This window comes from Helicoverpa armigera, chromosome 25 (genome assembly GCF_030705265.1).
Source record: "Helicoverpa armigera isolate CAAS_96S chromosome 25, ASM3070526v1, whole genome shotgun sequence".
Lineage (NCBI taxonomy): Eukaryota > Metazoa > Arthropoda > Insecta > Lepidoptera > Noctuidae > Helicoverpa > Helicoverpa armigera.
Window position 1 is genome coordinate 4,094,526 of NC_087144.1, and position 27,789 is coordinate 4,122,314.

Below are 27,789 nucleotides of genomic sequence, written 5' to 3' on the forward strand. Positions count from 1 at the left end.
ATATCAGTATATCTCAAATACAGCAAAAATCCAGCCTATACAAATAAGTGCACATGCAATAGAGCAACGAAAAAAAACATGGCCGCCACGAAAAAAAAAAGTTGTACCAAAATTTCTAAACAGCCAAATCTCTTTTTTAACGCCATTTAATTTAATTAAAAATTATATAAGTATTATATAAAATCCTTCACTGTTTCACTGCAGAGTTTACGATACTTTTGACTTAGCACTTTCACTCTTGTCACTGTCATTTGGCTTGAGGGCTCCATTTTGACATTTCCCGTTGGTGCCAGGAGGGAGGGGCTTTCTCCTCTTGGGTACGTAGTGGACCCTCTCTATGAGAGCCTGGAGTATACTGCCAGGGATCCTTTGGTGTTCTTCCACTAACTCCTCGATTGCACGGCCCACCTGAAAATATAGGGATTTTATGAAGGTTTCTGAAAATACGCTAAAGATATAAAGAAGAAGGGAGAGAAAAAAAAAACCCGACTGCTAAGATGGGTTATGTCTTTCGCTTATCTTTTATGAAAGTATGTCCGCATCTACCTTTTTTACAACTTTTTTAGTTGATATACGTGGAGCGACTGCCTATCTGACCTCCTCAACTCAGTTACCTGGGCAACCCGATATCCCTTGTTAATACTGGTTTTCTACCTGGGTAAATAGGTTGAAGAGGTCAGATAAGCAAAACTTCTATGTAAAACATAGGGACCCAGGTGCATCCAGTAAGACTGGAAACCAACATCAACATAGTTGCAAAAAGGCAGATGCTAAAATTCACAACAAAAACCAACAAAATAACAAAAATTACCTTCAACTGCAATTGCTCCGGAGTCAGGTCAGGGTCATACGGTATCGGCGGTCCGAGATGTGTGACCAACTTGACTGGGAAGCCACCGTACACCGGCGCTAGGGGCATGCGGAAGGTGGCGTATATCTTTAGCCAGACTCCTCGCAGCCAGCCTACCGTGCGGAAAGCTTCTCGAACGTTCTGAGTGAACATTGGGATTATGGGCTGTGAACAAAAGAGGGGGTTTAGTACTTAGGTGTTTCTTATATTTTGCGTCACATATGCAGTAAATAGCCCATACAGCCATTTTTGGTCGCAGATATGATAAAGATGTAACAAGTCGCAACAGTTTCGTAACAGGTACGACACAACGTGACTGTGTAGGGATTAGCTTTTATGTGTTGTAACGGTTCAGTAAAAATGTGACGGAAACTAGATTCAGTAACTTTGTGTGGTCGCTGTGTCGATACTTTACAGCTTAATTGGTAACCACACATTTTAGAAACTTTGCGTTTGGTTTGTAACCAGTGTGCAATGTTGACACAATTGTGTTGTAATTGGGTAGTAACATGGTGTAGTCGATGTTCCAGAACACTTTGACACTAACTTGCATATATAAAAACATGACGAGAGCCAGTTATTCTCAAACTGTCTATGTTTTCTGCCGTTATCAACCATTTAATGAAATGTAAAATGAGTAAACGACCAAAAACCTTACGTAAATTCCGATGGACTTCAACTTTTTACAGAAGAGTTAAAGAAATAAGTACCTACGCCCCAAAATATTGTACTCGTACGAGTACATGTAGGTTTTTTTTATTATAATAATATTTTTTTCATGATGTTGCATTGTTGGTAGGGCAAATTGACGGATACCCATTTTATTGAACTCAACTCTTATTCTTTTCTAGGCCATTTACAGGAAAACAGTACGGAATTTCGTACCGAGGAGCTTATTGGTAAAGTTTCAACTTTCGAGCTCCAAATCGCTGTTTTTTCTTTTTCTCGGCCAAAACAAGATGTCTTCGTCTTTAACCCAAGTACTCGATTCAAGCGATATTAATTCTGATGAGCCTTCTTTGGTTAGAACAATGCAAAAAGGCATCTTGATAAAAACTTTGGAAAACACTGTAACCAAATGTTAAGAGAAACCATCTTAAAAATCTAGTAATTTTGTAACAAGTTACCGTAACATGTCGACACGTGTCGACACATTATCGTAACTTTGTGACTAGTTGCGACGAGCATATTTTTCATAACAAACATCAAAAATGTTTTTTCATAGTTCATTATTTAGCAATTTTATGAGTAAATCTTGCTAAAATAATTTGTATTAGGATTAAAATATTTGATATTGTATTTAAAGGGAAGCTTTTGAGCACTCGATGTGCATCATTTTATATTTTTATTTTATTTTAACAAAAGTTTTTCTTTCGCCAGAATTATTAAAACATGATATTACGGTGGCGCGTTGGAAATATCAACATATTCAAAGAAATTACACAGTAAACTTTTTTTCCCAATAAGATTTGAGCATTATTAACCATTTTAATTAATGAAAACTAAAACTTTGTTTACTTCATTATCATTATCATACTTCAACCATCATTTTGGGATTTTGTATTATTTCGTCGTGTCACTCACGCACGAGCCAACGAAATTGATCGAACGAATGAATGATTGAATGATTAGTGCGAACTCTGGTTAAAATATGGTAACAATGTTACGACACGGCGACGTAAATTAGAAACCAAATGTTACTTGTTTATTGTGTCGAGATCTTCCCCATTTTTAGTTGCAGCGACGGCGCTAACACGGAACGTCGACGAGATTATGTTTCGAGATAGATCAGTGTCGACACTAAGTGTCGAAACGGTTACGTTATAGTTCGCAAAAATGGTTATATGGGAGAGGTTAGACTATGTCCATTTCAAGAATAAAATATTTTTGCATACAAACAACTATTATATTTTTGGAATTTTGGTGTAAGAACCAGGTCTATCTCGTAAGAACAGGTTTTTCTCCCGGTTCTTGCCGCGTTTCAGGAAAACTACTTCCCGTAACCAGAGATAAATGTTCATGCCTATATCAAATCCAAAACTCTGACCTATCTTTATATGATGACGAAGAATGTTCTAGGGAGGACCTATCTCCTTCTAGCAACCAGAGAAGTAAAATGTATAACCAATACATATATCAAATAACACTTACCACTTTAGCTTCCTGAGCGACTTTAGTCAAGCCGATCCTGTTCCTCCAATTAAGCCTGTAGTAGAGGTCTCCGAACTGCGCCTCATATACCCCACCAGGGGAGATCGCTAGAGGATTGCCACTATACAGCACTAAAGCGAAGGATTACACAATATACACTCACCACTTTAGCTTCCTGAGCGACTTTAGCGAACCCGATCCTATTCCTCCAGTTGAGCCTGTAGTAGTGATCTCCGAACTGCGCCTCATACACCCCACCAGGGGAGATGGCCAGAGGATTGCCACTGCGCAGCACTGAGGCACAGGTTTGTACTGTGCCCGGGATCACGCATAGGCCTTCTAGAAGGGTCGCCCAACCTGGAAGGGAATTGGACTTTATTGGTGTTGTGTTAAGGTTGTAAATGGATTGGAGAGAGGCTGCAGAAATTATGGTGGGTTAAAGAAAGTTCATGATAGATTTATAGTTAAAGAATGGCATTTCGAGTCCAGCAGCCAGAGCTCATATTCATAGAAATCGTTGGCATATAGCATTAACCCACGTCAATCAGAATTGTCGGCAATCTTAAATCTTTTATCCCTGCGAAAAATCTTGAAAATGCTAAACTTTTAAACTAAACGGAATATTCGATTTGTATATTTGGATTTCCTCTATTTCAATACCTAAGTGGCATTACGATCTTTAAAATCTTACGATCTTTTAAAAAAAAGTTTGTCTCTACCTAATTGTAAATAAGAATAGCTTGGATCCTTTTTTAGTAGAACCACCTGAAAAAATTTGAGCCTGTATACTAACCAGGAATCTTAAACATGAACCGATCAGCAACAGTATGTATATGCCGCCTCTTGAAGAGCAGCATGCGTGCGACGAAGTAGTACATATCTATGGGCAGAGCTCCGTGGTAGCAGATCACTAGGAACGGCCCGTCCGGAATATTCTCCAGACCTTGGATGTCGTAACCTGGGGACAAGGATAAATAAACATACATGATATATATGGTCTACTAGTATAAAGATTTAGAGTAAGGCGGCCAACCGTCCCGCATTCTGCGGGACCGTCCCGCAATGCTTGACGAAATCCCGCTTTGAAATTAATAGTAAAATAGTCCCGCAAAACGCTGTATGCGTCCCGCATGTCCCGCATCCCTATTTTTCTACCACACTTCTACACCACACCCACCTGCGCGCACGCTCAACAGTGCAGGAACACAGATTACCTACCTATAATATAATCTCGTTCTCTTTCTTTCTACTGGGGCGCACGCGTAATGGAATTGTTTTGATTTTGAAAATTAGACATTAGTGCATGCTGTGACACGATATTGATAGGTTAAATTATAGCTTTTTGCTTACGGTTTTTATTTTATCAGTTCCGTCCGATCATTTTTCAATGTCCCCCCCCCCCTTTTTTTCACGAAAGGTTAAGTCCCGCATTCAGTTTTCGGAAAGTTGGCCGCTTTAATTTAGAGTGTTCCTGTTGTTTGATGGTAGCCAAGAACCATTAAAGGCGATAAATTCACTATAATACCTAGGTAGTAAAAAAATAGACAAATTTTAAAATGAAGCCATTTCGCCTTCCAAGTTGTGTATTTTCAAATTGTGTGTTTCTTGTCGCATTTGTCGTCCGGCGCAAGGACATACATTTGTTTTTATACAAAACTTGCGGTTTCGCAGCGACACAAAACTTCCAATTTGAAGAGACCCTGATAAATGGAAACGTTTTGCCTGCGTTAGAGTGTTTTATGTCAGTATCAGTGTTTATCTTTGACAGTACACTTACCATGCCACAGCCAGCCTTGCGCGTCCCAAAGCGCACACACAGCGAGTCGTGCTGCGTGCTTCCAATCAGGTTGCACCCCATCCACCACCTTCATCCTGTTAACAATAAATACATCTCTATACAAATCTACACAAATAAATAAAACTGAAGGGTCTATTTGTAATGTTAAAATAAGCGCTTCTAAATGCATATGAATGTAACCAAAACGATTTTGAGTTTAATTTCTATCCAGGTATCTTAGTTGTCAAAAACCCCCTTGGATGCGATTGAGAATGAGAGCAAGAGCTAGTCAGCAAAAATACTCGTTGCTCTAGTGGGCAGTGACATAACTGCTGTGCAATGAGTCTCGCTTAATTTACCCAGACAGGACATAAACCGCTTTGTGGCTTTTCAGAAATGTCATAAAGTAGGCCATAACCTGGTATTTGGCCGTATAAAGTTTCTCGCGGGACGTAATGTGTTTTGTTCTAATATTAAGCACTAGCTATTTCCTACAGTTTTTCCAATGTCCTGAGGAACCACTTCGCTAGAACAGAAGAAAACTAGCCACCATTTGGATGATTCCCATGTATCCATTTCAATCGTAAGGGTAAGTTTAATTAAATTAAATATCTGTCGTATGCTTTATTTACTCAGGCACAAGTGGGCGTTTAAAGTCTAAAGTCGAAGAAAAAGTTCCGATCACATTCGCAACGCGTGTAACATCGATCGGTACGCCCCGTACAAAGTTTACCAATAACTGTCCCAACAGATAAAATATATAAAAAAAATAAATAATTGGACATCATTACAGCTATCTAAGTAAACCGTCTGGCAATTGTCTGCGGTATTACACAATTATCTGGTAAAAGTCGTGTTTATCGAGATATTAATTTTAATTAATGCCACCTAATTATTTTTAGGTAGGCACTACGCAGGTCATAATGTATTTGTGTCGGGTCGGCAACCTGTGGAAATGGGCGCGGATTTTTTTTTGGTTGTAACCGTGTTTCAAAGATTTTTGTGTGTCATGAATGAATTAATTGTGGGAAAAAATTTCAGAATATGATTGAAATACCTGAAATATTTTTTAATTTTATTGTTATTTGCCAAAACTAAGACGCCAAACGTGAGGTTTCCGACTAAGATCATTTAATTTTGGTGATGATCAGAAATACCAGAGCACAAAAAGTATCTTTTTTTTTTTACTAGTCTCTGATCATGAGAAAGTTCCAGTTCAATCCTTCATTAATATTCCCACTCACTTTTAAAATTCGATAACGATCCTTTTTGCAGCCCCATAGCAATTTACATTTCATATGCACCTCATCAGAATTTCACCGGGTAACGACCTACACGGAGGCTGTCTAAATAATGACTTTGCCCTTGAATTAATGGCAACACTGGCTTCATCATGAGATTTGTAGCGTTTTTGCTGGACCTCGATAAAAACTTGTTCGTCCAAAATTGGACTGGCCTTGAGTGCGGTCTCGATAACTTGAATATTATGTATTATAAATATAATCTTACCTACATGTTTTAAGATTTTTTCCATGACATTGTTCTTTTTGTGTGCTATAAATAAACTAATTTTAATGCTCCGAATGCGCACACCCTATTTAAAGACCTGTCTAGGCGGCTGGTTGACGCTTCTCGTGACCAAAAGGCTGGCTATTACCTCGGACAAAGGATCAGCATGGCCATCCAACGAGGTAATGCTGCCAGCCTCTTGGGTACGCTCCCAGTTGACAGCGATGGGGATGAATTTTTTGACGCCTTTTAGATATAGTGTATGTAGTTTTTTTTTGTGTTGTAAATATCTATGTATATAACTATGTAAATAAAGATTTTAATGCTTATAAATAGAACTAGAGTAAAATGTATACATATATCGTCTATACCTATATTTTTAAGTCTTTTATTATCTCCTATCTTACAAAGTACTCAATTCTTTATCAGCATTTCTTATGTTATACAGAGGTACATTTTACAATCTTCAAACAATATGGACCCTATAGGGCACAGCTCAAAGAAGTTGAGTTTATCAGTAGCTTATTACAAAATTATAATTATATTTAAATGGTCCTTCCCACCCATCTCTAATATAAATTTTTTTAGACCTGCATAAAACGCTTTCCCAAACACATTTACATATACATATACCTACCACAACATATTTTTGAAAGTGAGGGTCTTCAAAAGCGGATCTTTCGTTTCTCAAAGATAAAGCTAAAAGTCATAGGTGTGTCAACAACACCACTGTTTATTGAAGGTAAGCGTACATTATCAGTGTTTTTAATTACTACAGTGGACATGCAGCAATTTTGTGATCATCACTGTTTGTTTAAATAATGTTTTTTTGATACAAAGCATTCGCTGTTGCCTCGAGACCTCTGCTCCGTGATAACTTTACAGTTGTTAAGATTTCAGAATCGAATAGGGTTGTTGCGGACATTGCTTGATTTTCAGTATTTAAATGGCAATTTGTTGCTCTAGAAAATTCATGGCTTTAGCAGAGCTTGGATGAAGTATAAAGGTAATCGATCTTTTCGCTGTTAGGTAATTGGCAAAGCCAGAAAAAGGGGGGAAGCATTGAAAGGCGAAGATTTTTAATATTGATAAAATATTTCCATCACTTTTAAACTACAGGCTTTTTCGGCTAACTACCATTTGCAATTTTGTCTATTATGTAGTCAGATGGATACATGTAAGGCACGGCAGGTGATAGGAAACTACCGTCTCGACCGATAATGCCCGAATAGACACTGCCGTCGGAATAGATAATGCACGGCAGTCTAATTGCCGCGAAGTGAGCTACGAGAAAGCTCTCTTGAGCTTTAGACTAATCCCAATTCTATCTGTTGTAAGTAAATGAACAGATAGATAGAATATTGGGACCGGTATATCTCTTGTTGAACAACCACCCGTCATACCTCTATTCTTTACTAACTCACCTGTAAAGCCTGTATAGATGGAAGATGATGACGCTGATGTAAATAAGCACGATGATCACCGCCGGCAGCAGGAAGGTCACGATCACCGGCATCAGGAACCATGTCAGCCATAGACTGTACTCCGCGTCCACGTATTCCACTGGAAATAAGGAAAGAGTTCGGTTAAGAAGGTAAGTAAATATCGAGTGGTCCGAATCGACAAAAATCGCGGAATTTACGTGGCGTATCTTTGAGTGGCTCTAGGCATGAGGAATCTAGTTTTGTTGGTTTTGTTGGACCTTTTGGACCACCAAGCATATAAAATTTTGTCTGCCATCGCAGTTTGACATCGCTTTGTAAACTATGTAACTATTATGTAAGTATCTACTACATGGTCGCTTTATTACAGGATTACAGGATTGCCGATAGCCGTTGAATATTGTTATCCCCAAAGACTATGTGGATGCCTAAAAGGTTTCGTAATTCGCCGCCTCTTCTAAATAAGACAAATTGACTCCGTGAAACCTTTAACCACCCTTGCTTTATGCCATAAAGCCTTCAGAATTTGTTGAGATAACGAATTATTGGCAAATAACCACAAACAAATGCTAGATTATCTATCACATAAGTTCAAGCAAGACCCTGTCTTATTCGATTATCGCCGTAATTTCCAGTAAGTAATTTATCCCCAAGCAATTTGTTCAGATATTATCTTTGGCTATTATTGTATTGTTCACCGTAATTGCAGCTATTTTTAACATACTTTGTGGAATTTGAAGCTAATTTTATCTACAACGCATTTTGTTTTAAAACTCAGCGTCGATATAAAGCTCAATGAATGGGCATCCCTCGGGCGTTTCGGTTTAATTATAGTTTGGATTGAATACTAAATATTTGTATATAAATAACAAAAAGAAAAAATAATAAAAGAAGTCATCAAAAGACCCTTCCCGCTGTGGGTGCAGTGTTAGGAACTGACAAAAACCCACCATGTTTTTTCTTAAGCCCTTTAAGTAACAGGACCGCGGTAACACTTTCTAACAATCCCGCAAATGGGTAGGTATGTAACCCTTAGGGAAAAAAACCACATTACCAGAGAGTACAGATAAAAAAGTATTCGATTCAAAGTCCAAAACAAAATTCATTTCATTTATCAGCGACAATGAACTCGATACACGAATAGAATCGATGCCATCAATATCAACAGGATACGAGATATGGAGCGCAACACTAAATAAACGACATTATTTTTTTTAAAACAATCATGGCGGGACATCCGGGTGTTATCGCCGTCTATGAAACGTCTGCTGGAGGCTGAGAGTGTATAGCAAACTGTACTTTATTTCAATAAACATAAGGTTGAAAATAGATGCAGTGTTTGTAGTGCACTATTGGCACGGTGACCCAAGAACACGCACCGCGCATGCGTCGCGCACCGATTCCCGCCTTTCAGTTAATGGCTGCGTTATCTATGGTTAGCAATTACTCAATTAGTAAGATTTCCTAATAAATGATTATTCAATATGTTTGTGTTAGTGATTGATGATTTATTTCAAGGTTGTCGAACTTATTGCGTTGGTGTTGAAGAACTAAAGAACTTTATCGATGTTTGATGCAGTTGCATTTTGTAATGTATAATATAATGCAGTTTTGCAAATAACCCCGGTAGCCATTGGTCCATTGGCTAAAGTCCTCTTTCTTGTAAAGGAGCTTCATTGATAAAGACAGATTAGGTGAGTTATATGTACAGGTGCAAAGCATTCTTAATTATTTTTTTTATCACCCTTTATCAATCAATGGAGGAAACATAAAGTATGAAGTTAAGAAGTATCGTGGCTTCGGAAAACCGGCCCACCGTTTTATCAAAAGATTTTCCAACGCACAACTGAAGACTTACATGTTGTGCATTTATAAGGTTGCTTTGGTGCATTTTTATGCATTTTCCCACAGCAAACATTAAAGATTTATTTACAACAAAATTCCCAGACATATTCTAGCAGAAGCCTGGATGGATAATGGTTCACCCGGAATGTGGGTGAAACCACAGGGAACAGCTAGCAATCGATACATGAGAGGATGCATTTTACCACCGAAAAAAAAATGCACTATTTGATTTGCTCTATTGAAATAAAATAGCAATAAACAGTACCTGATGGTAGATCTGTACACTTGTATATTATCACTTTAATCTACAGCAGTTAAGCCATGACCATGTTTAATGGAGTAAAACTATAAACCAGGTACTTGATGTTATTGTAATTTATTTTTTGCGTGTTCTGACCACCATGTATATGCATAATGTGCATGAGAGCAAATTGTTACTAGGGACGCGACTTGCTGTAATTTTAATCGAAGATTCTTTGCATACCAGGACCAAAAGTAGGCTTACAGTCTTTCTCGATAAATGGGCTATCTAACACTGAAAGATTTGTACAAATCAGATCTGCAGTTCCTGAAATTTTTTTTGTGTCATTGTTGCGATATAAATTAAATCTTCAGTCAGTTAAGTTTATTATGCTTTATTTTTAAATTGTGCTGAAATAATTAACACCCATACTTAATATTGTCACATCAACTAAAAATGGCACTTAATTTATTTTCGTTTATACACATTTTGGTCCTGCATTCCGTTAAAATTTTGAGGTCGACTACCGCATTAAATTAAAAGTGAAAAGAATTTATTGCATTTCACAGTTGCCAAAAAACTGTGGAACAAAGAAATAATGTTTATACTCGTAATTTTAGAGTGTTTGATTTAGATCCCACGTTTCTTGCGGATGCACGGCGCATGTTCCGATTGAAAGATATAATCGTGAACCGGTGAGTGTGATATTGGCCTTATTTTAATTTTGGACAACTTAAATATGAAGAAGCTGTTTTTGTAGTTTTACTCGCATTCTTACAGGAGGTATCACTGCCGTGCAAATGGAACTAAAAATTAATACGACAGGCCCGGCAGAGTGAAGCTTGGAAGCGAAAACACTTAGGAAAAACTTTTTAACCAGCTTCGTAAAGAAGCGACTGAAACCACGGGAAATCAGTTAATAGATAGGAAAATCAAATAAATCCTACAGCGACGTAAAAGTCCTACCATGACGCAAAACGCAATCATCAATAGACTGATGCTGACGTGGAGATGACCTGGGACTACGTGAACAGGAGCCATAACTTGTTATATAAGTTAAAATACATAATGTATGTATGAATCAGTTAAAACAATAATGGAGTCTCGTACGATAGTCTAGCCTCTGACGCATTATGTTAACAACTATAAAGCAATCTTGTTTAGTCTATACAGAAACAAACAAGATGCAATTTAGGATTTACGATGTATCCTCAGGCATGATCACACTGTTCTGTAATCGAGAAACCGTTCGTTTTGCATGCGTCAAAGTAAATGTTTATTCTATTAGTCAACAACGTTTCTTTTTCATATTTTTTTTTGTTTCCAGTCATAAATGTAAGCTCAAATCAGGTGCTCATCATTTTTAAATGGAAAATCCGAATATCGAACCCGATCTGAGGAAACCCGAGGATCCAGTGTGGGCACAACTTCAGGATAATGCTTGTCTTATAAAAAAATGGATCAAACATGTATTATTAGTCTTTCAAAGCCGTTATATCAATCAATTGGCCTTACAACCAAACACTCAAACGATAGGTACTTTAAGCCTTTCTTAAATGCTTCTACCACAGCAATTTGCATAGATAAGCATAACAAAGACAGAAAAAAGTTTGAGACATCTTTAAAATTGTATGGAGTTTCAGTATTCAGCCGTAATTCTGCTAAACCCGGCGCTAATTAGCGAACCAAGTCAATCGATAATACAAAGCCTTGACCTGTGATTCGTCGGAAGTTGGAAGCAAACAGTCTTACTTACATATGCACTCGATGTTGCATAATATGCACTCGCACAGATAATAAATAAACTAACAAGCAAGTAGTTAGTATATCTATGTTAACTATTGCTTATCTGTGATATTGTTTTGTGTTAGTTATTATTGTTATTGTGAAAATATTGATTTCCTATTTATTTTTAGATGATGTTGCAACAATTTCAGAATTTACTACATGTTTTGTGTTTTCATCATCTTTTACTTATCATATATTAATGTGAGATTTCATACTTAACGTTTTTTTTGTCACTAAAATATGTAGTTTAAATTTTCAATTTAATTTGCTCTAAATTAGCGAATCGGCTAGTGCCCTGAATTTTAGTTTTGTACTCTTTTTTATATCTGAATATTTATTTTTCACCAAACTTACGACAAAAGCTTTTTCATGATCAGTTCGATATTTGCCTTAAAATAATGGCCGAAATCATAATTGACATATGTATTAGGCTATTAACTCAATGACTAGTAGACACTATTATTAAATTATTAGTTATTATTCCGATAACCTAAAATACTCGTCTGGATCCTGTCTGGGCGTACATTTATCTCAGAAATTATCTTACAAGTAGGCCGAGAACTTTGTTCAGTACCTATATAGCCTATTGTGAACTTTGATGTACATTGAGTCAGTTAAAAGGTCCATTTTCACTAACAACATAAACGATTGTCTTTTCTTAAAACAACTGACTATAATTTTCACGTTCAAAATTCAAAGTTAACAGTCGTTTTAAGAAAAACTGACTTTTATGCCGTCGCTGAACTTGGGCCTAAATATTTTACGAGTACCATAAACCTCGAAAGCTATATTTATAGACCCTTTACAGTAGATAAATAAAAAGAATTACCGACTTCCAAAATGTCCCCTTTTTGGAACATAGGTATTTTTTTCTTCGAACCTACTTGTTGTCATGCTCATCAAATCATCGAGATAACTTTTTCTAAATCTTTTCAGCTCAGTTTTTTTTTTTATAAATTATATTTATCTTTCTGATTGAGTAACTCGGAAGCTATTACGAAATGATCATTTTAATATCACGTGTCTAACTAGCGTGGTAATTGGTATCTTGTTGATAAGCTTTCAACTCTTTAATCTATTAGGACAGTCTGAGCAAGTTTTAATGAGGGACTAGCTAGATAATTATTATTAATACATAGATAGGTTTTCAACTAACTAATGTTAAGTTACATAATTTCATAGATCATGTAATAACCAAGAAAGCGTTTAAAAAACAAACTAAGAACGAAATAAGATTATAATTTCGCAGTATTTTTAACCTGAAAAGTGTTTTATAAGTTTGACTGCTATATAGATATGTGTCTGGCAATCGTAGAACTCTGAAATGGAAAAGCCGATTTATTTTATCGATGGATCGCTGTGTACATTGCGATGATTTTTTTATTTAATTAGATTTAAATAGAAAAACCTTTAGGTGAAATAAACCGCCAACCTTTTTAAACAAGTAGTTTCAGCAGCAACAAAGTTATATTTTTCTATACAGCATGCTTTTGTTTCGACTTCAGGAACCATATTTTTTTACAAAACATTCGTTATAAATACTATTTTAATAACAAAAACAATTAATTAATACAATTCAACATCCGCCGATGTAATAAGTGCGCACGAACTTTGTCTAGACTGGTAACCTTTCACGCTTCGGTACATTTTAAGCTCAACTAGTTTTTATCATAATAAACTACTTAATAAAAATAATAAGGGCAATGTCGATGACCAGCCGTATTTTAAAAATAAGTTATTATTTAATACTTTTCATTATTGTAAAGGCACCCTTGACACATAAGTAAATGTAGCAAGCAATAACAAAATTGCAGAAAGCTAATTCTGGAGCTTTCCGTGCCAAAGTTGTGGTAACTAAAAGTTAAAATTAGCAGGTAAATGCCACTGTGTTTGTGAAAAAGTTTCATTAAAATAACTGTAAGGTTTTTCAAATAAATCACTAACCGTTAGTTGCACAAAGCTTTATTAAAGTTAAAACTTCATTAAATCTATTGCTGACTCTTTCTTTGTCAACAAGATAGTAAAGTGTCAGCAATAGATTTAATGAAGCTTTAACTTTAATGGAGCTCTTTGCAACTGACGGTAAGACCCGGTTGCACCATTTAACTATAACGATAACCAAACCATAACCAGCGGTATACTTGCCGCCTATTGGTCAAATCGTCGATCGGACAATTAATGCATTAAATTAGGGTTAGGTTAGGCTATTTTGTCTGTAAATTGAAATGTCCTCTAAACATTCATTTTCTAAAAATAACTGACACAGAGTTCAACTAAGAGCAGTAAATAGCATACTATAACACAAACTCAAAATTTCTAATAAAGGTTAAGATCAATATAAACCCCTGTAATCAGTATCTCATCAAAATATTGACTCACTGGCTGTAACTGAAAAACAGCAGACAGTTGTAAACATTGATATAGGTATCTCGAGGACTGTAAAAGATAAGCTATTTATAAACACTGTATTTCCATGGAAACTTAGGGCCTGTATGCACCGTCGACTAGTCTAGCTGGTGACCGAGTCGCCAACGACTGTGACTTTCATTGTTTTAAATAAGGTTACGCACTTGGTCGCCAGTTGTTGCCTATGTCTCGGTCGCCGAGGGACTGAGTCGCCGCCGACTAGTCGACAGTGCGAAATAGCCCTTAGGGATTGAAGAGCTGATCAGGTAGTAATTAAGTATGAGCCTAATGAGAGAGACAACCTGTGCATAACAAGGTCTGGTCAGCCAGTGGCTGCTGCTAGAATCTCGAATGCTAATGAAGACTCAAAAAGTGTAAGTGGTCGGGACTGCGAGATTTTTCGAAAGAGTTACCGCGGCCCAGGCTGGTACACGAAGGGTAAAAGCCAGAATATGGTGGCCTTTAATCAGTAAAAGCCTGCAAACGCTGCAACCACAGCGGGAGCCTGGCCGATTTAAAGAAACTATGGCAGAGCCGTTTATTCTGAAAGACTCGTTAAGCTCTTATTGTGAATTTAACTATTTTATATGAAACTAGTTGTCACGGCAACAACATGTTTTACTACTTACATGTATATAATTGAAATAAACTTTCACGTTTTTACGGAGATAACACAAGTAATTGAATCTGAATACATATTAATAAACAGTCCTACTGATATTTAAAAAGTCATTACGCCTTTTTAATAAACAAGTAAGTACAGAACCAAGATTGTGTTAAGATTGATAATAACTTTATGAATCAACAAGTTATTTATTGAAAGCCTATAATAAATACACTTAAGTATAAACAATCTTGGTAAATGCCCTCTAGACATATTTCGGTCACGACGCATAAACTAACAAAGAATATACAGAACACTAAATATAATGGAGTCCAGACTGATGTCGGATACGACTGCCTAAGGAGATTAGCCAGTTGCGCAGGACATATTATAGTGCACGAGCATTTGCGCAGACACAGGTGCACTCACTATTCCTTCACTCTCATATCCCAATGTGACGGCAATCCGCCAGTGGAACGGTGTCAAAGTTTTACTGACTAAAAACTACCCATATTTCTTCTAGATTCTGGAGCCGTTTATGTACCAGCATCATGGTAACTCAAATCCATATTGTTTATTCTTATTACTCTTTCAAATTATTTCGTAACCTCAACTGAATTACCCGTTTAGAACACCCTCTAGTCCAATTCAGAGACCCACAAGAAGCCATCAAGGAGGTCACCCACTTATAACTTTGGAATTTAAGTAATTTTTTCTTCTCATACCAAATGAAACAGTATCAACATAGAAATAACGAGCGATAACAACTATTATTAAGCTAATTCGTCTCGCGTGTCATTGAAAGTGGCCAAATTGTTTTCACGAACAAGTTCAAGAACACAAGAGAGTTTCAATGCGAAAGATAACGGCAGTACGATATCAAGTAGTTTTATTTACTTTTATCTTATTACCTACTGGTTATCGCCCATTCAGGCTCTGGATTGTTTTTGTGTTTTTTGTGACAAGACTTCGGATTAGCGGTGTAAGTTACTGGAGTGTTCTTTGCACTAGTGCAGTCTTTGGCTGCACTTATGTGCCAAAAGGGATCCAAATTCGCAAAGAACTTGCCTCAAAAAGTTGACATCTATTCATAAAATATACATTTCTACTATTGTAGAAGAAACCGTTTAACCTAAAAATAAATTAACTAGGCTTTAATTAAATTTAATTCATGCGCATGACTCAAAAACGTAAGAAATGACCTGTAACGGTGGTTTTCTTTGTTTTCAAAATAAACAAGGTGAGTGTACGGCATTCATTTATCAGACCGTTAAACAAGGCTACATCTTGACAGAGTTTTGATGAAATGACCGATATTTTGCTGTAGAATTTATGAATGAACTTCTACCAGCGGTTTTAGCCGCTACTAAGCGCACCTGGATATAAAGCACCCTATAAGCCTTCTTCGCAAAACGGCATCTAAAGCTGAAGAAATTTTAAAATCCGACTTGTCGCTTCTGAGGTTAGCACATTCAAGCAAACAAACAAACTTTTCGGGTTTATATATTAGTGGGTATAGATAATGCAAAAGTCCATAAAGATACTTGGACACAATTGACACAAGAAAAGAGCAGATAGTGTAAGCTAAAACCTATCTGGGTTTCCCAATCAATGTGTTCACAGATTTGCCCCTAAAGTTCAATGATTCGGCTATCCTTTCGGACCATCCCACAGTCCTTGTTGGCACATCTATCGAGCGAATGAAGACGTCGTCTTACTTTGCAGAGGGATCAAGAGAACTTAATTTTCCGTCGAGAGGTTTCTGCGACTTTATAATTATAAACTAGAAGCAGTAATCGTTACTTATAAATCAAGATATAATCAGAGCACTAGTTTTTATATCGAGAATTATACCAGGTGCACGTTTTAATTGACAGCCGTTAAGGGTGTAATTTATCAGATGTAGAACAGTTGAAGTTCTTGTAATTTTCAGTTGCACCAGACATAGGAAGAAAGACAGTCGGACGATAACCATATCGATACTAGTAATATGGAATAACGTAAGGGACATTTTCTCTATAATGAATTGGAATCGGATTTTTTTGCCCTAACGATTGATTTATGTTCAGAAATTACCCATTTGTGTTAACTGTATGAACATTGTGTTAACGTTACAATTGTTATGAAAAAGTAACATTATTTATAACGACGTTTTGGAAATATTTAGGTAGGTAGCCCCCTAGTGCATCCTACTTTATTATTGTACAGCACAATTCAGTTGTAGTTTTCTCGCACTTCAATGTTCTGCTCAATTCTTACGCGACTGAGTAATAAGTTTTTTTTTCATAATCGTGTGTCATATTTTAACTACAAACTTAGGTTTACTTAGTGAAACTTAGGTTTGCTCGCTATATGTACACACAATAAGTGTTTATATTCTTACGCGTATCAAGCTAAAGTTAGCAGTACGCGAAAGATTCGCTGACTTAGTAAACTATTGACACAGTTTCTTTAATTTATACATTTATGTAACATTTCAATATTTATGTGAATTACTTTAGAAACACGTGTGTTATATTGTTTAGTAAACGTGCTGTTTTATTGTTTAGTTAATAAATTAGACACATACCTAAATTTTGCGTTTATCAAAAACTTTTTGACCTTTTTAGACGGAACTCGGATACTTAAAAACCGTAACTTTTTTCAACAACAATGAGAGGAGAAACGTTGGTATTGAAATTCAATTTCCTTAAAAAAATGTAATTTTTTTTCCATGTACGAATTGACGGATACTCAGATATACCGATTTTATTATATTACATACTTAGATTGAGTTTACAGTGACATATGATCTTAGGCATGAGATAATTTTCATTTAAATAGTATGTATGATGTAACGCGTTTAATTAAGTAATTTCTTCTTGTTTCTATCCGAATAGGAAAATTAAAATAAATTGGGGAACAATCAATGCAATAGTATATTCTAGAAATAACATTATCATTTGTGTGCATAAACGTGCATAAATCTGTAGATAAAAAATATAAGCTAGACTCGACTTAAAAAAAATCCGATTAACTTTTTCAACAATATTTATGAAAATAAAAACGCCAGTAATAAAACTAATAACTCGATAGATGAGAATAAAATTACGGTAATTACCACATAGCTGCAAGACCGTTAAACTAAATGTCATAGACAAAAAAAATGGCGCGAACTGCGTATCACTCAACCCGTTCGTGCGCGCGCATCCTACCGACGCATAGTCGACGATAAATTGCATAAAATGTGGAAAAAATGGCCGCCAAACGACAGGTAACCGGCCTAGGTACACCTGCCAGGGACATATTTCTACTTGGACCCTAATATTATGGTTACCAGCATCAGCTCGGGACAGGTCCGCATTAATCTACGTAAATTGTCAATAACGTTGGCCAACCAGTTTATTCCTAGAGGTTTTATTTAAAATAAGTAAAAAAAATGGTTTCGTTCGGAATTCGGATGAAGAATGATTCATTTTTGAAATTATTGCGCAAAATTACAGAATCGTAAGCAGGTAAGAACGTCACATTACTTTTGTAATTTCTCACAATATTTTTTAGTTAACAATATTCAATAAAATAAGGTTGTTGTTAGCGGAACAATGTATTGCGGTCTTAGCTAATTTCATAACAAGCACGAGTACCTACCTATGAGGAAATTCACTGAACTACATACAGCCTTGGCCAAAAGTATTGAGCACCTTACAAATTTCGCTAGATAACGGTAATTATGGGAGAAACCCGAATCTATCGTTGAAGTATTCTTTTATCGGTTATCTACAAAGATTTTAAAACAATCACTTATGCCGCAGCTGACAATAAAACACCTGGGTGCAAAAAAATGTGTCTTTTACAATTTTTGAATTCATTTTTTAGTTCGCTACCATCGCTCGTCGTAACAATATCCAGTGATCTAGTGCGCCTTTGGTATTTTATTTCAAAGATTTAAGTGTTATAGTTGCGATATGCCAAAACGAAACGAACTTTCTTTAGAATAACGAGTGCAGATACAGCTTCTGCATGAGCAAGGGAAATCACAAGTAGAGATTTCCAAAACTGTGAAATGTTCGCGCCGATCCGTGCATTATGCTATTCAGCGATTCTCTGATACCGGATCGCATCAAAATAGACCGAGAACCTGGCGCAAACGCATCACCATAGGCCGTCAGGATCGTCAGTTACTGAGAGAGTCATTAAGAAATAGGAAAAAAACATCTTCAGAGCTCGCTGCTGAGTTTTCAGAACAAATGAAGAAAACAATTTCTGCTCGAACTACTTGTAGAAGGCTTCAGGAAGCTGGTCTGAAAGGCTGTAAAGCTAGGAAGAAGCCATGGCTCTCCGAGAGCAACAAAAAAGCTCGGTACAAATGGGCCTTACAACACCGAACTTTCACCGCTGAAGATTGGTCAAATGTTGTGTGGTCAGACGAATGAAACTTTGAGGTGAGTAAGTAAATGTAATGCCCTCACAAAATAATACAAAATTGTTTAAATTTTAAACGCATAGAGGAAGTTCTTTTTATTTCCGGAACTCAATATTTTTCTCTTTATTGCAGATTTTTGGTACACCTGTTGTGACCTTTGTGCGTCGCTGGGTGGGCGAAGAATTTAAGCCAGAGTGTGTGGTCCCAACCGTAAAACACGGCGGCGGCAGTATAATGGTCTGGGGTTGCAAGACCGATTCTGGAGTTGGCGAATTGTTCGTGTGTGAGGGCCGCATGGGCTCTTCTAAGTACATAAATGTGCTAGAAACTGCGTTGCTGCCTTCATTCACGAAACTTTTCGGTGACACGAACATGGATAGTGATCAATTCCAGCAGGATAACGCGCCTTGCCACAAATTTGCCCGCACTATGACATGGTTTCGGGAAAATAGCATAGAGCTTCTTGACTGGCCTGCCCAGTCGCCAGATCTGAACCCCATAGAACATTTATGGGGTTTATTAAAGCGTCGAGTTAGGCGCCACACAATTAACAACAGAAAAGAATTGAAACGCTACCTGCGCCTAGAATGGAACGCGATTACTGCTGAAGACTGTAAAAATCTTATTAGCTGTTTTCCAAAAATAATTTCTGCTGTAATTAAGGCAAAGGGTGGACCCACAAAATATTAATTTTCAATTAATAAATAGTAAATTACTAATAAAAAAATCGTTTTGTTTTATTTATATTTGATACTTCGCATAAAACTGAAAGATGTCATGGGTGCTCAATACTTTTGGCCAAGGCTGTAGGTTGTGGTTTTCTCAAATAACACTATGGGTTTACCTCAGTACGTACTGTCTAAAAAGTTGTGTAAACATATTTTTTGTATAAATAAAATTGCATAAAATTCATTCAGCATGAAATACATAATATAAAAAAAAAACTAGAACAGTAGTAACTTGAAAATAAATTGTCACTTCACACAAAAAATAGAAATAAATGAAATACATACAGCAAAACATCCCCAAGTAGAATCCAGCGATCGCAACAGCAATTTGGACGACATCGTTCCTCGTGTCGTGGTCAAATTTCTTCAGCAAATCACTCATGATGTAAGCTTTCACTGGCCGCGCATCACACTGATTCTTCACCATCTTTCGGAACCCTTATCTTTTTTCTTAAAAATAAATAAAACGATTGCACCGATAACCCGCCGACCGATCGATACTTAATTTGCATACAGAGGTCGCATGCTTCACGAAAAAAAATATAATTAAAAAAATAAATTGACGCGTATGATTGACGCGATGTCTCGACTAAGAATGATATTGGAATGAAAGCACCGAGTGCTGACCCTAGCACAATATTATTATCTATCTAATAAGTCCAAGATAGACAAGCTGATATGTTTATATTATTTTATATTTAGAGAGCACTTGGGTATTTTAATTAATTTATTTTTTATTTTTGTCGGAGAAACCCGTTGCTCCCGACTCGTTCCCGCCGACTGGCTGCAAATGTCAGGTTTTTTCGCTCCTGCGCATGGGCCGGTGTTGGACACACTAAGAAGGTTCATTGATGGCTTATTGATTACTTTCATTGACGAAGCAGGTTATGGTTATTATAGAACATAAAACTTCTTATAAAATTGCTTGCGAGCTGAAATTGCACGTAGCGAATTAAAGTAGGTATATAGGTATAATATAAACAAATAAAATTGTATTTACTGCAGTGACTGTTAAATTAGTTTTCCGCTGTTATTGATTCATTGATCTGTCAATTTCACCTTTCTGCAGATTGCAAAAAGAAACTTTTTGCAGAAGGAGACTGAAAGAAAACGCATCAAAAACAGTTCAAATGTCAAGGTTTAAATATTATAAATGTAACTGAACAATGGGCCAATAAAACCGCCATCCACGGCATACAATGATCAAGATCAAATTCAAGAGACGCATTTCGGCATAACGACCACTTAGTTGTAACTGACGTTTGCGGTGACGTAAATAAAGAAACAATGAATATTGCAAAAAAATAAGTATGAGAAAATAACGTTTTTCCTATCATAGCGAGATAATAGCAAAGACCGCTATTCCAGTCTCTTTGAAACATCTATTTATACTAATACATATAATTTAGAAGAAACATTTTTTTGTTTGTTTGTTTATTTATACCCCTGAAGACTATGAAAATATTGAACCGATTTGAAAAAGTTTTTCAATGTCGGAAAGCTACACTCTTCTCGAGTTACGCTAATCTTATCCTGGTTTGCGCAGTCTCACGGGACGCGAGTGAAACCGCGGAAAACAGCTAGTAAGAAATAAAAAAACACTTCGTCCCGTTGTCTTTTCTCTAGACATTTTAATAGCAATTGTTTTATTATTTGAGACTTGTAATCAGTTTTTCTCAAAAACAACATTATTTGCGTTTACTGAAATAACTTGACGGAAAAGTTTTACAGCAACGTCTTCGTTTCAGAACACGCAGTGACAGTGTGAAGATTTTATTCCGACGCGGGAATTGAACGGGCGACCTTCACTTGAGAAAGCGGTCATTGCGTACATGCGTATTTAGTGTGAACATTTTCGTTATATTAATTAAATGAGGAAGATGATTGTAGTTTTTTTTTTCAGCGAATTTCCTAAAAAAAAACTACAAGCATCTTCCCCTGAGGTCCGTCCCTGAGGTTCTTTTTTTTGGATGGCACATTAAAATATTATAGATCTGAAAAATGCGTAAATGAAATAACTAAAGGAGGAACGGTAACAGATTGATTGTTGCCAAAAAGTTTGCAAACCGCGCGGTTTAGGGTTAGCCATAGACAAAATTTTCGGACTGAACGTCAAAAAAAAAAACAAATAACAGAAACTAAATGTGTGTTTACATTCTGAAAATAATTGAGTAGGTATAAATTAACTTTAAAATTAACACATAAATGCGTCAATTATTATAATTTTAATGCAGAATATGTTACGAGGTGTTATTGTAACAGAAAAACAAAACTGCACCTGTTTTACATTGTTTACATGCTCATTTACTACGCTCATAAGTAAATATTGTGATGTGTCGTAGTTACCATAGGTATCAAATACAAAAATGCACCAATGGTGATGATGTCCTCCTAGCCGATTATCGGCCACAGCGGCTGTTCTTTTATAAGGAGATGAGCCAGCTACGCAGTGCACTCTCTATTCCTTCCTTCTCATAACCCGATGGGACGACCATCCGACATGACCGGAAAGAGATCAGACGCAGGACCGACATTTACGTGCTCTCCGATGCACGGGTGTCTCGGGTTGGATTCCATGGTCGGGGCGAAAATAAAAAACTTTCACAAAGCAGTTCTTAGCCTAGAAAATGCACCAAGTTTTCCTGGTTCAAGTTTTCTTGCTTAGTTATAGAAATCGATTCCTTCTACAAATAGACCATCTCTATTAGGGAAGCTACTTAAATTCCTAATCGCAGTAAACAAATTGAGGGTTAACCGAACAAAATCTATGAATCACACTACTACGAAAATAGTAATTACCTATCTCTAAGACAAATACAAAATGTGTTCCAAGTTATTTACTGTCAATATTACAGTTAATGAGTGCGTCATAGAACTTACATGGTCAAGTAAGTCAGAGGACGTTATGCGTCAAGTTGACAGCTTAACCTACGTGACTGTCTGTCGGTCATCTTGAAGTCCGAAGTTACTTTCTGTAACTTCTGACAAAATAGAATTGTTCATTATTAGAGAGAAGACCCCACCAGTTACATCGAACTTTCTTTCTTAGATCCAGGCACCGCTGAGTATATTCAAGCACTTCTGGCGCCTCAATTGGTTAGTGATTCGTGTATCCATCGGGCAAACACTGGGTTGTTTATATGCAAATGTGTCTTACTCATTTTAGTTTTAGATAAAGTGCGGAAATGGAAGTGGAATAAAATAAAAAATAATTCTGATAACATACAAAAAGTACCGAAAATTAAGAATACATTTTTGGCTATAACTTTTTTTTGGCATTGTTTTTTTTTTACTTTCTTAGTAAAAGTTACTCTAAATTAAGTGGACTATTTAATTATATAGGTCTCGTTTGTGGTGGACATTTGGACCAAACTTCATACATTCTTGCCCAATCTCCTTTCACAGCCTTTTTTTCTCCGAAAGTTCTTTCAATTCAAAGGTTTCTTGAAAAAAATTTAGGCCTTTTAGTGGTATCCGCCTTAAGGCATTTTAGTCATAAATTAAATATGGACTGGAAATCCCCTGACCTGAATTTAATATGAAGCGATATCTACAAATAAATATTGGACTTTGTAACCTGTTGTTTGTTCATCTTATTTACCCTTCGCACCCGCTTTAAAGCAATATTTTTTTGGGACTAAGTAATTTACACTGACGATTTGAAGAAGGTAGCGGGAAATGGATAGATGCGGGCTGCCCCGACTGGGATGGTTGGCGTTCGTTAAGGGAAGCCTACGTTCAGCAGTGGACGGCAATCAGATGATATGGTATCAATGATTGTTACCTCATTTCTTTCAGGCAAAAAGTTTATTTTCTTGAAATTGTATTCGGGAGAAGAAAGGATCCTCCATGCTCTATGTATTTCGTCAGTCACGAGATAACTTAGCGCAGTGATATTGAGTGCGGTAAGGGAGAGCACAGATTCTGAATTTGACCCATCCGAATTCAATCGGTCACCTACTAGGTCTACAAGACAGTCATATGAATATCGTCATAAATAAAACAGCCTTAATTAAAAAATCAGGATGTTTGATCAACTACTGATATTTCTTCGAGATGAAGAAATCCGTTGGTTCATAGTTTTTGTGCAATTTGGCGAATAGTATACGTTGATGATGTAATTCCGCCTTAAGACCTTGTGTGGACAAGATTGCTAGATCATTTTCTTCGTATGCAAATAGGAAGACATTGCGTTAACTGTGTAGCTGCGAATCTATCTGCGAATATATCTACTTCTACACTATCTATACTAATATGTATTATAAAGAGGAAAATTTTGTTTGTTTGTTTGTTTGTTTGTTTGGTTGCAATGAATAGGCTCAAAAACTACTGGACAGTTTTTAAAAATTATTTCACCATTCGAAAGCTACATTATCCAAGAGTAACATAGGCTATATTTTATCCCGGTACGGGCAGTAGTCACCACGGCACGCGGGTGAAACCGCAGGAAAACGGCTAGTAATTTAATAAAGACGAAACATTATTTTGTTTTGGCATAATTCTTTCACTATAGGAAAGCTATACTTTTCCCGAGAAACATATTTTATCTGGGTACGAGCAGAAGTTCTTCCCAGAATAAGTTTATAACCGAACTATGAGAATGAAAGTTATACAAAACTTGACTTCAGAACCGGGGCTGCCGGTTTTTTCGAAATAGTTATAGCATAAACTAAACTATAGCATAAGTAAAAACTAAAATAGCTATCTGCTTCGAAATACTGATATCGTAATATCTGCATTAAACTACCAATTCGATTAATTTCAAAAGTATTCTGCAGCTACTAAAACTAGCTGCGGGATTGGTCTTGCCGGTGATGCGGGATTGTTCGAAAGAGTTACCGCGGCCCTAGTACACAAAGGGTTCCAGAAGGAACATGGTGGGTTTTAGTCAGTAAGAGTCTGACACGCTGCACCCATAGTGGTCTTATGATGATTTCCCACCAAAAATGAGCTACTTAAACAACCTTAATAAGGTTTAATACAAAAGTACACAAACAAAGGGTTCTATTTTACTTTTAACGAAGAATTTCTATTTAAATATAAAATGTACCGGCATACCTACCTATAATATTTTACCTCAACAGAACAAGACTACATCCTTGACCCACCCATCAGTCAAGGCCGAAACGTAATTAAGTTGGCTGCTTTTAGCACAAAATCAATCTTCTGAGGAGCATCGCGTCTCTTATTGCATAATTATGTAGTCAAGTCACATAAAAAAACTGTCAAGCGCGTTTGGGACTCACGCTCAAAGGGCTTTGTAGCATTATCTATAAAACTGACAAAAAAAACGCGTTTGTTGTATGGAAACCCCCTAAAATATTTATGTCATTTTAGATTTCAATGCTTTTTGTTAAAGCGGTAACAATAATACATAATCTGTGAAAAGTTCTACTGTCTATCTACCACAGTGCATGAGATACAGCCTAGTGACAAACGGCCGGAAAGACAGACAGAGGGACAGCGAAATTTTAATACCTAGGTAATAGGGTCCCGTTTTTCTCTTTGGGTACGGAACCCTAGAAATGGCAGTGCGACTACCATTTTCTACGTGATTCCATGGGCTGCTTTAACTTACGCATGTACCGACGTATACCGTGACCAATTATTATTGTTGTTGTTTATGATCTACGCTGAAGATTAGATACCAACGTAAATGGAATTTTACAGATCTCGTTAGAATTAACTTTGAACTAGGAAGTAGTGAAGGCTGTACTTTTGGAGGTCTTCCATTTGCATTATGGAAAAAAGTACTTAGATGTTGACAGAGAACAAATTGGGATAAGGTACGCCCGTTACCACTACGCGGTCATTCGGTACTTAGTAACAATGAACCCTATAACTCACGGGGGGATCCTCTGGGTACAACGCCTAATTAGGCAGGCGCAGATAACGTTATTTCTAGGATTCGGCCTGATCGTTCCGGCCAATCCCAGGATGTATCTTTAATCGCATTTAACTGAATTTTCAAGGTACCTAGTTGCATTTTATTTTGTAATTATTTATTTCATTTAATATTTTTGGGATCATGAGGCATATCTATATCATAGCTAGGTATAGCATTTGCCACATTGTGAATTAACAGTAATTGAAAACATAATAAATAAAACAACAGTGGGACATTTAATTATGCTAATAATAGCCTTTGTTTCTTTCCTTAATGAGACTGCAAAGTCCAGTCACTGCGTTTTTCAATGCATTCTAGAAATTAATATTTATTTATGTACCAAGTTAGGTATAAATGACTCAATATAACCATGTTTTTAAGTTGTACAGTATACTATACATGTCAAAAAAATTGTTTGGCCTATGTACAAGGCTGAGGCTCTTGACTGTAAATATGTTTGCTTTGCCATTAAACTTCAATCATGAAACTTTTCCGTTTATAATATAAATATTAATTAATTCATGTACCAAGTTAGGTATAATTTTCTTAAAAACAACCATGTTTGTGGCGTACGTATTTAAAAAACCTGTCAGGCCCATAAGACTCTAAAAATATTTGCTTTGCCACTGATCTTGAAAGTTTTTATTTTGAGGTAGGAATACAAGAATGTGTTTAAAACATTCTTTATCTATATTCAAAGCTGAATTAGTTAGTACTTATTTTATGGCAATAACTGAGTGCTATAATCCTAAAAAGTTTGTATGAATTCCTCTTTCATGCTAAAACTACTGGCTAGAATTAAATGAAATGTTGCTGTAATATAGCTTTATCAGAATAACATAGGCTAGTTTTTTATCCACCCATGGGCAGTAATTCCCTCGAGACGAGGGTGAAACTGCATGCTGGTATACCAAAAAGTTATTATTATACTTATTTATAAAAAGTGTGGGAAAGCCCATTCAATGCCTTTTATTACCATCAACAATGAATAAAATACTAACAAACGGTTTTATCTTTGTGTGCCATCATACGATGTAGATATGCAAAATGATAACTCGTCATAGATAAACATGTTTGCAGAGATTTATATTTTTAAGCTTTTTTATAAATATTGGTTGTTTATTTGTATTTTTTATAGTATGTATAAAACTTTAGTGTATTAGTTAGTTATAGTAGGAGCTAAAAATAATGGGCCTTACTACAAAAACTTTAAACCCTGTTTTACACTTGTCTAATAAAATTTTGGCTGCAAAATGAACCATATGTCAACGTCATAATTTGACATTTTTTTAGACAAGGCATAAACTGACGTTTAAAAGTTTTTGTGGTAAGACGGAATAAGTTTATTGTGTTGTTAAAGGTATTAAGGTAACAACATTCAAATAGGTAAAAGGGAGGCTGAATGACTGATAATAAGACTGTACTTTTTCATATTAAAATTTGGATTGCTATACTATGTGAAAAATGGATAAAGTAAGTGAATGTATGGCTGCAAAAAGAGTTCCTTGAGAGATGAGGTGGGATCAGGGCCGTCTTTAAACTATTTGAGGCCCTGGGCACATTAGGATCATGGGGCCCCTATGACCTTCAGAAAACACTATTATTTACACTGTATTTCAAAGGGTTTTAATGATTATAGTATGTTTCTATCATCAAAAGGGTTAGCCAAGCATGCGTGAGAGTGTATTCTAAATTTGAATTTTGTACATTTGCAGTGGCGGCGTAGCATCGGGTGGTACCCGGGCGGACTACCTATTGAGCACCCCCCAAAAAAACGACAAAATATAATCACGGACTAAATTTCAAAAGTAAAGTACTCAAAAATTGTGTAGAAATCATTCATGGTGCTTTTTGCTAGGTTTAACATAAAGCCGGAGACAGATCACTGCAAACTTAAGCGCTAGCGAAGCGAGCCCGTAATTTTTGTGTTTAGGACGTAAAGAAACTAGACATGACTTAAAAAAAGCAGTGCAAAGGGAAAAAAGCCGCGAGCGCAGCGAGCGCGAAATTTTTAAATTTGGGACACAAAAGTACCCAAACAAGTGTGAAAAAAACCACTGTAAACAGAAGAAGCCGCGAGCGTAGCGAGCGCGAATTTTTTGAGTTTTGGGACACAAAAGTCCTCCACCTCCAGCTTAGAAATCGTCAGCGTAGAGCGT

General features: G+C 36.4%; 1 protein-coding gene and 1 long non-coding RNA gene across 3 annotated transcripts in view; one reads left to right on the forward strand and one right to left on the reverse strand.

Moving 5' to 3' along the window:
- The window catches only part of LOC110377623 (uncharacterized protein), a 29,234-nt gene continuing 1,445 nt past the window's right edge, over positions 1–27,789 (reverse strand). Inside the window, exons 1-7 of one of the 2 annotated variants that reach the window (XM_049845969.2) lie at positions 20,029–20,426; positions 7,712–7,850; positions 4,779–4,873; positions 3,795–3,959; positions 3,165–3,358; positions 812–1,015; positions 1–408 (exon numbers count right to left, since the gene is read on the reverse strand). In XM_049845969.2, the coding sequence (XP_049701926.2) occupies positions 208–408; positions 812–1,015; positions 3,165–3,358; positions 3,795–3,959; positions 4,779–4,873; positions 7,712–7,850; positions 20,029–20,170 (1,140 nt within the window). In that variant the 5' untranslated portion in view covers positions 20,171–20,426 and the 3' untranslated portion in view covers positions 1–207. Of the gene's footprint in view, positions 409–811; positions 1,016–3,164; positions 3,359–3,794; positions 3,960–4,778; positions 4,874–7,711; positions 7,851–20,028; positions 20,427–27,789 lie in introns of those variants that run through there. The other variant, XM_049845970.2, reaches the window with a different exon arrangement.
- Positions 18,264–19,579, forward strand: LOC135118706 (uncharacterized). The gene is made up of 2 exons (XR_010277721.1): positions 18,264–19,034; positions 19,148–19,579. It is a non-coding gene; the product is annotated as an uncharacterized LOC135118706 (long non-coding RNA).